The 12,078-nt window shown below is 34.5% G+C and overlaps 2 protein-coding genes across 3 annotated transcripts; one reads left to right on the forward strand and one right to left on the reverse strand.

Moving 5' to 3' along the window:
• The first annotated feature begins 1,152 nt into the window (after window positions 1-1,152).
• LOC116028731 lies at window positions 1,153-2,090 on the forward strand. Its single transcript, XM_031270540.1, has 2 exons — window positions 1,153-1,409; window positions 1,524-2,090. The coding sequence occupies exons 1-2, from the start codon at window positions 1,310-1,312 to the stop codon at window positions 1,823-1,825; spliced, it is 402 nt and encodes a 133-aa protein (XP_031126400.1). The 5' UTR covers window positions 1,153-1,309; the 3' UTR covers window positions 1,826-2,090.
• A 1,410-nt stretch (window positions 2,091-3,500) lies between these two features.
• On the reverse strand, window positions 3,501-7,387 carry LOC116028706 (bifunctional protein FolD 1, mitochondrial-like). 2 transcript variants are annotated; one of them, XM_031270499.1, is made up of 7 exons: window positions 7,269-7,387; window positions 6,579-6,901; window positions 5,857-6,170; window positions 5,253-5,489; window positions 4,984-5,151; window positions 4,111-4,817; window positions 3,501-3,773 (listed from the first exon to the last, which is right to left on the reverse strand). In XM_031270499.1, the coding sequence occupies exons 2-6, from the start codon at window positions 6,787-6,789 to the stop codon at window positions 4,647-4,649; spliced, it is 1,101 nt and encodes a 366-aa protein (XP_031126359.1). In that variant the 5' UTR covers window positions 6,790-6,901; window positions 7,269-7,387; the 3' UTR covers window positions 3,501-3,773; window positions 4,111-4,646. The 2 variants fall into 2 exon arrangements, with proteins under 2 accessions (XP_031126359.1, XP_031126360.1); XM_031270500.1 differs by lacking the exon at window positions 3,501-3,773 and having other exon boundaries at window positions 4,646-4,810.
• Window positions 7,388-12,078: the final 4,691 nt, after the last annotated feature.

Consider the following 12,078-nt stretch of genomic DNA (forward strand, 5'->3'; position numbering starts at 1 on the left):
AAAAAAAAAAAAAAAGAAAAATTTTTTTTTTTTTTTTTTTTTTTTTTTTTTTTTGAGATGGTAGTAGGAGGATGATGTGGAGTGTTAGGATCCACAAATAAACTAAGAAGAAATCCCAACCAATAAGGATGCCTTTCGGCAGAGCAAATGCAATATATGCATTATGCATGGTGACATATTACAAGTAAACCATATAAAAGTTGACCATTTTTGGTCCGTAATGTGAACTAATCCAAGCTTTCATGGTCTCGTTGTCAGCAAAACAACATTGGAAGGGTTAGCTGGTGTTCAAGTGAGAGCATGGAAGTGAGATGTGTCGGCATGCAGAGACAAATAAGTAGTTTTGGTACATGGTCTATGTAGGGTTGCAACCACATAGGTTTCCAATTTGCATTTCTCCACCTTATTCTTCAAGAATAGACTAAGAGCAACCATGATTTTTGCTAAGTTTTTGAAAAAGATTTTCTGACTAATGAGAGAAGTGATTTTTGTAGAGTTTTTATTCCAATAAATGTAGTTTTTTGTGGGCCCAAGATTTTTTGTGCCAATCTCCTTGGGGGCACAGGGTGGTACACAACCAAGGGCACTGTCATGCCTCTCCCCGTGCAAGGTGTCTTCAGTGTCTTGCTTGGTTCATTAAACTTCGCCTTCACTCAAAAAAAATTATGGATCCGCTATTGATGGGAGTATGAAAAATATTTAAAATGCTAATTAAAAATGTTATTACAATTATTTTAAAACAATGTATGAATGGAATAACGGATCATTCTTTTTACACATGTCTCGTCTAAAATATAAAGAAAACATATGAAAAGACAATCTGAACAAAAATAAAATTAAATAAAGGATGGTACGAATCCTCTCACCTCCATGCGTGTCGTGACCTGAGTTGTGGGGTTTCAATCAAGTTAATTAAAGAGTTAATAAGACATGGATGATGGATTTTTTTTTTTTTTTTTTGAAAATCATGGATGATGGATTAGTTATGCTGAATAATTAAAAAAAAAATCAGATTAATAGATTAGGGAAGAGGGAATATATACTGTACCAAATATTCTACTTTAGCAAGTTGGGCATATGATAAACCGATGACGTGTTGCATGCTTGGAGCGAATCTTTGGTCTGAGGGCATAAACTCGCTCTTTCATAGGCTTATTCCCTCTCAGTGTGTGTTGGAAGGGCCAAATACCCCAAACCCTTGACCCACCCCACTCCCATCCAATATTCTTCTTCATGCTCAGCTCCATTTCCACCACACAAATTCTTCAATCTTTTCTCACTCCCTCTTTCTCTCTGCCAAACCAAAGCCATGAATCATCATCAATCAGGTCTCAAGCGTGCCAAAGATCCAATTCTATTCCTCTTCTTACTGCTCCTCCTCTTCATCTTCCACTTGGTTATGCTTGAAGGTGAGCTGAGCTTAATTTGATTTCCTGCAATTCAAAAGTATTCGATTCGTTCGCGATTACATATGGTGTTAGTATATGTGTAAAGAGTGTTGTTACTTGTAACTGTGCATGCAGGATCCTCTCAATCTCATGCAGTTGATGAGCCATCAGAATCACCGGGACTGGCCGGAAAACTGCTGCTGCAGCCATTGACCACCGCCCCGGAGTTCAGAGTTGACATGGAATCAGCGGGAAGGAGGCGGTTGGCACCTTTCCAGCTGTGTTTGGCGTGCAAGTGTTGTGTGTCAGCTGCAGACCCAAACACCTGCGCTACCATGCCTTGCTGCTTCGGGATTGACTGCCAGCTTCCAAACAAGCCTTTTGGGGTCTGCGCTTTTGTGCCCAAGACTTGCAACTGCACCTCCTGTGCTGTCTAGCCATCATACGATTCAAATACCTGTGGAAAATGATTGTTGCATACTAACAAGTAGTACATGTCTGGTACGATTTCGGGAAAAAAGAGGAAGGAAAGCATGAAAACAAGTTTATAAAGAAAGGAAAAAGAATAGTAGTACATAGATAGTGTTCCTCAATAGGTTCTGATTGAGCTCCTGAGGAAATTCAGATGTATACAAGAGTATTTTGTTTTATAATCTGATGAATTATAGTAAAATTGAAAGACAAAAGGTTTTGTTTATTGAATTTTGCTGATATACCAAACCAGCCTACATACCGCAATCATATACCTGATGATTGGTTTATCAAAACTAATTGGAAGAGTAGGATCAAGATTGAATTCTTTTCAACATTATTCTGACCTCATAGTGAAGAACACACACACACAAACTTTCCTGGGCTAACACAAACTTGGTTCAGACTTAACTGGGCTACCACAAACCCCGAAAGGAGGGGTGGGGGCTGTCATTCTTGCCCCTGAAAGAACTAAAAATTTCATAAAAGCAGCCACCTATGATTACAACATGAAAATGTTTACAGCGCTACTACTACATATGATTTCTCTATTTTAATGTGACAACTAGGATCAAAACTGCATGCTTACTAACAACAACAGATAGATGCCAGATGCAGATATAAACCAAAAGACTGCTGCAGCTTTAAAAAAATTATAACCAAAGTACCAAAAACAATGCAGAGCGTGCCTAGGATCTTCAATAAAATTGCTTCCGTTGATCATTAACAGATACAAGTTTTACCAAGCCTCTCAGATATATATTCTGAAAGAAAGTGACACCTAGTAAGCCTCATGGTTTGATATTGTGCTAGTTGTAATGTCTAAAGGACTTTTTGGTACTTGTATTTTAAAAAAAAGCCCTTTTTTTCTGAAAAATCAATGATATCATCAAACAAAAGCAAACTTGAAATTAAATGATTATTGAATATGCAAAATCAAGATCACTAGTCAGTGTAGTTCATCCATATAAAAAATCAGTAGTACTCTCATAGTACCTTCTCAAACTCACAATTCTCAGTTGTCCTCCAATGGACAATTAAATACGGAGTATTAATTAAAGGTTGTTATCTACAACACAGTTCAACTTTGAAAGTGTTGTGATGACAGATGAATAGAGCATCTGATGTTAGCCATTAAGCATTCCCTGTGATTGACTCAATAACGACAAAATAATGCTCAAGTCACTAACTATAGAAGCTATCACCAGCTTACATAAATCTGTGTATGGCGTGACTATAATGAAACTTAAGAGCTATATATTAACTCCAGAAGCATCATTTTAAGAAATTACTAGTTTTATAGGATATAAAATATAATTCACTTTCATTTTTCTCCTAAACTTATAGTCCCTTGGCAAAAAGAGATTTATGTTATTTATTAATTAAGAAGTTTAGGATACCAACCTGTATGTAATACTTGAAATCAAATGCACCATCAATCAATATAAATTATCAGGTTCAGGTCCCCACAATGAAATTTCCGAAAATCACTATTGATGATGTGAATGCTAATAATTAACAATGTGAAGGGAAAAATCCATCTGAAAAATAACAAAACCCTTCTGAGTATCACTAATGGACACATGTAGGTAAAGTTTCTCTTCCTTTTTTTATTCTCTTTCTGGTGGGTGCGAGGTGTCCTTTTTTTTTTTTTTTTTTTGGAGGGAGATGAGGTTGTGAATACTTGAAATGCAAAGTTGGAGGTACCAATGATATCTGTGCCTGATACACCTCTACACTTGAGGTGTTTGTAGCTACCAAACACGCTTAGTAAAGGCACAAGCATCAGCCCCCAAACCATTAATAATAGTCTATAGACTATATTGTACTCCAAACAGTTTCTTCATCAAATCTTCGGTGATAGCATAGGGTGCATCATGATAACTTCATCCACCCACTTCAACCATAATCATCCTACAAAGCATACAAGGATAAATTATATGTCCACATTTGGTAAGAGAGTATCAATGCTGTTGTTCAAGGCTTCAAGCCCATGCAAGCACTATGATTTCAATACATAGACAACATTATAATTTTCCACCAAGGAAAACACAGTATAATTTCAGCTCAAGAAAATAATAGAGTAAATTAGTTAAGCATATACATGCAGTTCCTAGAAGAGGTTTCCATTGGGTAAAGAGAAATATATGACCTAACCCTGTTCCAGTTCAGATTAAGAATGGTTTCACCAGGGAATGAAAGTGCGAACAAGTTCAGAAAAACTGAAAATGCAGGAAGAGAATAAATGAACCTCTCGTCAAGAAGTGGAGGGAGGGCCTTGGTGGTGATTTTGGCTGACTGAATGATTGCAGATAGATCAAGCTTGATTGCATCATGTAGAAAAAGCAATACATGTGCACCCTAATTCACCTCTTCTCGAGTTTGACACCGCCTCCGGTAAAGCAAGCTGGAAGCCAAGCACCAACCTTCCAATCATCTAGCTAGTCAGAACATGTGACTGTTGTTCACATTTTCTGAGCAACCTGTCTCTGAATCCATCTTTTTCTTGCCTGTATAATTGGATTTCATTCTCCCAATTTATCTTAGGGTATACGGAACTAGCCAATTACAAATAATTACCGAAATGGTTAATTAATCTATTTATATTGACAGCCATCTTTTAGTCTTGGTATTGCTATTAATATATAGTAAATATAAATGATACCCAGACCTCAACTCCTCATTGGAAATGTTTTCTAATTAGTAGAATTGGAAAGCAGGCATCAGGCACCAACGTTTAAGGTACAAATGGGATAGCCCAGGAAGCACATATAAAATAGTTTTCAATCAAGAGAATCGAAGTACACGTTTGGCAGATTCAAGAGTGTTGAGAAGCAGCATTGCAACTGTCATAGGTCCTACTCCTCCAGGTACAGGGGTTATTGCAGAAGCTACTCTCACTGCTTCTTCAAAGCAAACATCACCGATTAGCCTGTAGCCATGCTCACTCTCTGGATCCTACGCCAATTTACATACAATGTTTAGCATTATTTTAATGTATGCAGAATGCAGATCGAACTATTTCATATTATAGATGAATATAATCAAAGTTCCAACTAATTATTACCAGCTCACTCATATTAACTATCATAATGGGCTTAGGCCTTAGACCTTTGAAGATTACCTCTATAGGAGTAGTGCCAACATCAACAACAACTGCACCAGGCTTTAACCAACTGCCCCGAACCAGATTAGGCACTCCTGCGGCTGCAATTAAAATATCAGCTTCACGGGCAATGATTTCTGGGTTGTTTGAAAATGCATGGACAATGGTAACTGTAGCGTGATGCCTCTGCCAAACAATTAGAAATAAATTGAGTGGCATTATAATCCAACACAAGATTTAGCCAGAGAAAAGGAGCAATAATGATAGGCATATAAACATTGCATCACCTGCAACAACAAAAACATGGGCAATCCAACAATATTGCTTCTTCCAATCACAACAGCCTTCTTGCCCTTTATTTCCACATCAGACCTAAGCAGTAACTCAATGCAGCCTTTAGGGGTACATGGGATGAACAAAGGCTCTTTTCCCTGTACAGCCAAATTTCCCATGTTGAGTGGATGGAAGCCGTCCACATCTTTTTCTAGGCTTAGCATATTCAGTATCTTTTCCTTGTTCAAATGCTGTTCCAATCACCTATAGTTAGTAACCAGCACAACCGCAACTCAATGAACAAATAAGTGAATCTTACTAGATCTACTTGATATAACACTTCTTAGACTTCCCATCTAATTGCAAGTAACACCTAGTCAACTAGTAGTCAGTAGAAGATGCACACACTGCGAAGATTATTTGATTATCAAGAATGTCTTGGGGCAAAACAGCCAACTTAAATAAATGTATGGCATCTAGGATTCTACTCTAAAAACCAACAAACTAGACCTTGGTCAACAATGTATACTGTTGAAAATGGGAACTTAGTGTGATAGTGTCCAAAGTATTTGCATAGATCAAACAAGTCCTTACTCGGTTAGTCAGTTAATGTATTACCTGTGGCAAAGGAAGCTGTACAAGAATGCCATGGATTGACGGATCATCATTAAAGCTTGACAATTTATCACAAATTTCCTCTTCTGTACAGTTTACAGGCAGATGATCCAATGAAAATCTGAACCCAACCTCTTCACAAGCCAATATTTTGTTGCGCACATAGGTAACGGAGTCTCTTCTTTGTCCTACCAATATCACAGCTAAGCTAGGAACCTTCCCAATGGATTCTTTCATCCTGCTCACTTCAATGGCTATTCCTAATCTAATTTCATCAGCAATAGACTTGCCATCAATTATTCTAACAGTCTTATTATCTGTAAAGAGGAATAAATGTCAAATGAAGAAGTGGTTTAACTTGTTTTCTAGTTTTTCTACTTCTTTACTCTTCCTGTATCACTCCATTCACTTAATTTAGAGTCAAATAAATCTTGTTTTAATTCTCCATTTAGCCAATCAAAAATATCATAGAACCTAGCTCAAAACGAAAATCAATCCATTTTAACTACAAAGGATACAAATCAGACCTTATCCAATCAATCTAGAGAAATTTGGTCTCATCTTATTCCAATCATTACATGTTTCTGAAATATCATTAAATTTGAGAAAAAAATCACAACAAATCAATTAGGGCACAGGTTATCAAAAACATAAAATGATAAGGAATTTACTTGCTTGTGAATCAAAAAGCAAAGCAGGTGTCTGGGGGAGTTTAAGCTGCTTACCAGTACATTTCTGGGTAGGTGCATTATCAGGGTGACTAAAGCCATGAGACCACTCATCATGCTGATCAAGGGAAACCAGAGGGGGAGACTTCAATATTGAGGAACCCAATGTACTCATCGCCCTAGACAGGGATGGAAATAGAATGCTGGTTCTAGCCCATGTCTGTCCCAAAAAGGCCTTACCACTCACTATTCTTTTAGCCATTCTCATTTTTATCACTTGTGTATTTCAAGTTTCAACTCTCCTGGGACATTAATTATATCATCTCCTGTATGACCATGTTGTTAACATCACATATGATTTGAACTTGAATAGCATTTCCCTGAAATTCCAAACTTAATCTTTGAGGAAGTAGAAGAAAAAATGGAAAACAAAACATGAAAACCTCACAAGATGCAGAGTAATCATGGAGTGGAAGCCAAACATGACTAACTCGTCCAAATTAAATTGGTGGCTAAAACGAAATTCAAATTTTCAGTGGTTATACAGTTGAATACATATTAATGCATATCAAACACGATTAAACATGAAAACTATCACAAAATAAACAAGTAAACCGGAGCAAAATTACTCCGTATCAGTAGAGAAATGACAAGGTAACCAATCAACAGAGCCTGAAACAAACATCGCAGATTATGAAAAATCCATTCATTCTCCGAACAACAACACAATAGGAAATGTTATCCTACCGGAAAAGCTACCGGGAATTCTGAAAGCCGTTTCCCGGTATCCCCTGGCGGCAAATTTCGCCGGATTCCTTTCCTTTCGGGGTTGCTGTCTTTCTCTGTTACTGCACTGCATGTAGGTGAACTGTGGACTGTCACTGTGAAAATTTGAATTGGGCTAGTTATAGATGTCGGGCCATTGGGTCTCTTGGGCCCAAACTTACATATTAACACTTTTCAAGCCCATTAAATTCGGTCCATTGCCAAACTACACAAAACATGTTTGAAACTCGGATGCAGCAACATGCTTAATGCGTATTTACAGATTAGGAAAAATGGTAATAGTGATGTCATTAAACTACGAAGTATTTACATTCAGGTGCAAATATTTCTATAGTTATTCATTTAATTATGCTAACTTATGACATTTCATTTAAAATGGTAACAATTATGTTATTAGAACCCGAAGTATTTACATTCGTGTCACCATCTCTACACGTGCTACTGTAACAGTGTGAGGTCACTGAGGTGCAAGTCAGACCAGACGATAAGCCAAAAAGACTCGTAACTTTTTTGGAGTTTACTTGCTACGGAGTGCAATAGTTACTATCACTTTTCTTTTACTTTTTTACTTTCAAACCCAACCACTTCTATGGATGTTTTTTTTTACCTTTAGTACCGTGCCGCGTGGCTATTTTAATCTGTTCAAATTAAAATAAGAAAAAATTGAAATTTATATCATTTCATAATTAAAAATTGAAGGGCAGCATTTACTATACTAATAATTATTTTTAAATTGTACAAAGTATTGAACAATTAAGCATCCATTTTGAGTTATACCATATACAAATAATTTGGTGTAGATCATCACCTTAGTCTATCTTAATACTTTTACTATATTTTTAAATAGGAATAAGGTTCAACTTGGTCACTGAACATAACATGAAAGTGCAATTAGGCCACTGAACCAAAAAAAATGTGTAATTAGGCCACTGAACACTCCAAATACATGCAATTTCACCTGATAGCAGGTTACCTTCTGTTTCATCAGGTTGCTTGCTTACATGGATGGTGATGTGGCATTTTAAAATAATTTTGCAATAATAAATATAAAAAAGTATAAATAAAAATTAAAAAAAAATATTATTTTTTAAATATTATTTTTTAATATTTTTACTATTAATTTTTAAATATTTTTAATATTAATATTTTAATTAATTTTTATTTTTAAAGTTTATTATTTAATAAATATTAAAAATAAAAATTAAAAATTAAAAAATAATTTTTTAATATTTTTAATATTAATTTTTAATATTATTTAATATTAATTTTTTAATATTTTTAATATTAATTTTTAAATATTTTTAATATTAATATTTTTTAATATTATTTTTATATTTTTAATTAATTTTTAATTTTAAAGTTTATTATTAAAAAATATTTTAAAATGTCAACTCACCATCTGTGTAAGCAGACAACCTGATGAAATGGAAGGTAACCTGCTATCAGGTGAAATTGTATGCATTTGAAGTGTTCAGTGGCCTAATTGCACATTTTTTTTGTTCAATGGCCTAATTGCACTTTCAAGTTACGTTCAGTGGCTAATTTGAGCCTTATTCCTTTTAAATATATAAAGTTTTAAAAAAATTAAAATATTGATTTGTATTGTGCCAATTTATACCAACTAGAATCATATATGGTACTTGTTTAAAAAAAAAAAAAAAAAAAAAAAAAGAATCATATATGGTACTTGGATTGTGGTGGGTATTTTGTTAACACAACCAACTATACTAAGTTGTGTATTCAGTATTAATTGGCATGGTAATAATCATTATATTAAAATTTCTTATAAATATATTACAAATATTATAAAAATATGCATTGTATATTACTCAAGTAAACTTTTTTTTTTTTTGAATGGAAGGGAGGAACATATCGAGGATCAGTATGTGATCCTCACTGTATTGGAACTACCAATCAGCCCAAGCTCATCATCGCGTAAAAGCTTTTTCATTCTGCCGGGGCTATTACGTAAAAGTGTTCTCCCTCATCATCAGAGACGACACCTTTGGCGATCCAATCCGCCACTCTATTTTGGTCTCTCGGCACGTGTCTGAACTCAATCTCAAGTAAATTTTCATTAAGTAAACTAAACATATGAAATCATATAAAGTTCATGTTTGGTAACATAGTTAGCTTATCATCTAATTTTAGCTTATTTGACCATTATTAGTTGTTTAACTTGTTAAACAATCAATATAAATGTTTGATTAATTAGCTTTTTGTAACAACTTATTGCTTCAAAATGTTAAAATTCAAAATGTTGCTCAAAGTAACTTTTTAAAAAAGTAATTTTACATGTAATCAACTATCAGTTAATTACTAAATTTTTTTTTACAATCAACTAATATTATCAACTAGTTAAATTCACTAACTCAATCAGCTAACAACTATTTATCGAACCCACAAAAGGAGTAAGAATAATTGGATAACTAAAGTTAAATTATGAGAAACAAATTGAGAATATAACTAATTTCATGAATTAGTTGTTGAAATAATGAAATTATCATTGGCACATGGAGTGATACATAAAATAAGGAATTCTGTAGCCCCTAATTATTAAAAGAAAAAATTAAAAATAAAATAGTGTTTTACAAGGCCAAAGATGCGAGTATTAAAAGTATGTGCATAGGCTTTTTCACACGTTCCAATTCCAATGCATAGTTTGTATATGTATACTAGGGGCCCGAGAGGAGGGAATGGGGAAGGGGCACAAGAGTCAAACAGATGGAAAAGGAGAGAGAAGAAAGTTAGAAAAGAAGAAGAAGGGATGGAAAAGCTGAGGAGATAATGATGCCGTTGAAAGCAAAATGTCAAACACTACGTTGCATTTTTGGGAACTGAGTTTCTTTACCTCTCTCCTCGATTTTTTCCACTCCCGACTCCTCTCCTCTTGTCCTTGTCCCCACCTCTCTCATGCCTCCCACCACACCTTCCCAACACCTCTCATCAAACCAAAATATATATCTCAAATCACATGTACTTGAGAAGGGTCGAGATCAGGCGCGGAGGAAGCTGAATGTGTGAACATGCGGTTAGATCTGAGTTACTGATTAAATCTAAATCAACGATTTAAATCAATAAAAATTTTTAAAAAAATGTGTCTTTGAAAGAAAGAAGTATAAATTAAAAATAGCGCACATTAAGTGTTATAAATGACGTACTTTAAGTCTTAATATCACGCATCTTCAATTTATAAAAAAAATGGCACACCGTAAGTAATACAAATACGCACCTTAAGAAGGAAAGCCACACACATTAAAAAGAAAAATCACGCACTTAAAGTTTTAGACCGACGTACCTTAAACTATAGACTGACGCACTTTAAACTTTAAACCGGCGCACCTTAAGTTTCAACAAAAAACACACATTAAGTTCTCAATTGAAGAATTTACACATCTTAAACACATAAATCATGCACCTTAAGCACAAAACCTATGCGCCTTGAGCACAAAACTTGCACACCTTAAATTCTTAATTGCATGACACACCTTAATCACATAAACTATGCACCTAAAGAAAGAACATGACGCACCTCAAGCACAAGACCTACGTACCTTAAGCACAAACCCTACGCACCTTAAGTTTGACTCATTTGAAAAATGATCAAATTGTCACCGTGTTTTTTTTTAACTTTGTTAATCCTAAGCGTTGATTTAGGCAAAGATCAATGGCTTTCATCTCACCGCATGTTTCACCTGAGCGCATCATCCGCATTTGATCCTAATTCTATTTGAGAAATAAGGGTAATCTATAACTATTTTTTAAAGATGTGTACGAGATAAATTTTGTATTGTGGCACTAATTAATAAAGGATTGCAGTGAGAAACCAATTTAAATTATTTGTAGTTGATTAATTCAAACCAATAATGTTAATAGGTCGTACTCACGGTGAGTCGAACTTTGTAATATATATTGTGGTTATTATAAATCACATTTATTTATTGGTTCGTAAAATTGAGAGAAAATTACATTTTTAGTCTTTTAAGCTATATGGTAATTATTATAAGACTTGTCTATAATTGTTGGTTGTGCTCACTTATTGCCCATAAATTATAACTTAGTTGTAAATTTGTATCGCTTTTTTAACCGGCCGTGCTTACTTCTCGACCTTAAGTTTTGTTAAGAAAAAAAATCAAAATTTGCAACAAGTATAGATAAATGTTACATTTAATGTATAACTTAGAAAACAAAATGTAATTTTCTCAAAAATTAATTTATAAATTTTAACCATTAACAAGAGTATATATGTCTCAAATGATTTGAACACTCTCTTATGGATTTAGTGAAAATTTATACTAAAAAATTGGGAACAATGAAACTGTTCCAAATACTAAATATCAAAACAAGATTTTGAGAGCGATTGTTGTAATGAAACATTCTCACCATTTCAAACGCAAAGCCGTATTAGACACCGCCCTTCCCTCAGCTCCCCTCTCTCTCTTCGATCTCCCACATTGTATTCACGTTTGTCTAAACCTGGTTGGCCTGCGTGCTTAATTTTAATTTAATGAATCCAACAACGTTGTTGTTTTGTATTTTAGTTTCGTTCCAACCATAATCCTCCCAATTTATTTTTATTTGTGTGTGTGTTTTTGCTGGTGTTTTAAATCTGCACGAGACAACAATTGTCCTGCACAGACTAGACAGACAACATAAATAACGAATACAACTGTTTAACGAAACGATTAAGGATATGTAACAGATACAATACAGAACACGCCTGCGTTGTATATATAGTCGTTAATATTTCAGTTAGAATCCAGTTCAATTA

This window comes from Ipomoea triloba, chromosome 9 (assembly GCF_003576645.1).
Source record: "Ipomoea triloba cultivar NCNSP0323 chromosome 9, ASM357664v1".
Classification (NCBI taxonomy): Eukaryota; Viridiplantae; Streptophyta; class Magnoliopsida; order Solanales; family Convolvulaceae; genus Ipomoea; species Ipomoea triloba.

What these genes read in the sequence shown, in the direction of transcription:
- LOC116028706 (XM_031270499.1), bottom strand. Translation starts at nt 6,789, where the DNA reads ATGAGAATGGCTAAAAGAATAGTGAGTGGTAAGGCCTTTTTGGGACAG. An exon ending in ACCTACCCAGAAATGTACTG is followed by an intron (nt 6,171 to 6,578) that starts GTAAGCAGCTTA and finishes TCCTCTTTACAG; the next exon opens with ATAATAAGACTGTTAGAATA. An exon ending in TACAGCTTCCTTTGCCACAG is followed by an intron (nt 5,490 to 5,856) that starts GTAATACATTAA and finishes TGATTGGAACAG; the next exon opens with CATTTGAACAAGGAAAAGAT.
- LOC116028731 (XM_031270540.1), top strand. Translation starts at nt 1,310, where the DNA reads ATGAATCATCATCAATCAGGTCTCAAGCGTGCCAAAGATCCAATTCTA. An exon ending in CCACTTGGTTATGCTTGAAG is followed by an intron (nt 1,410 to 1,523) that starts GTGAGCTGAGCT and finishes CTGTGCATGCAG; the next exon opens with GATCCTCTCAATCTCATGCA.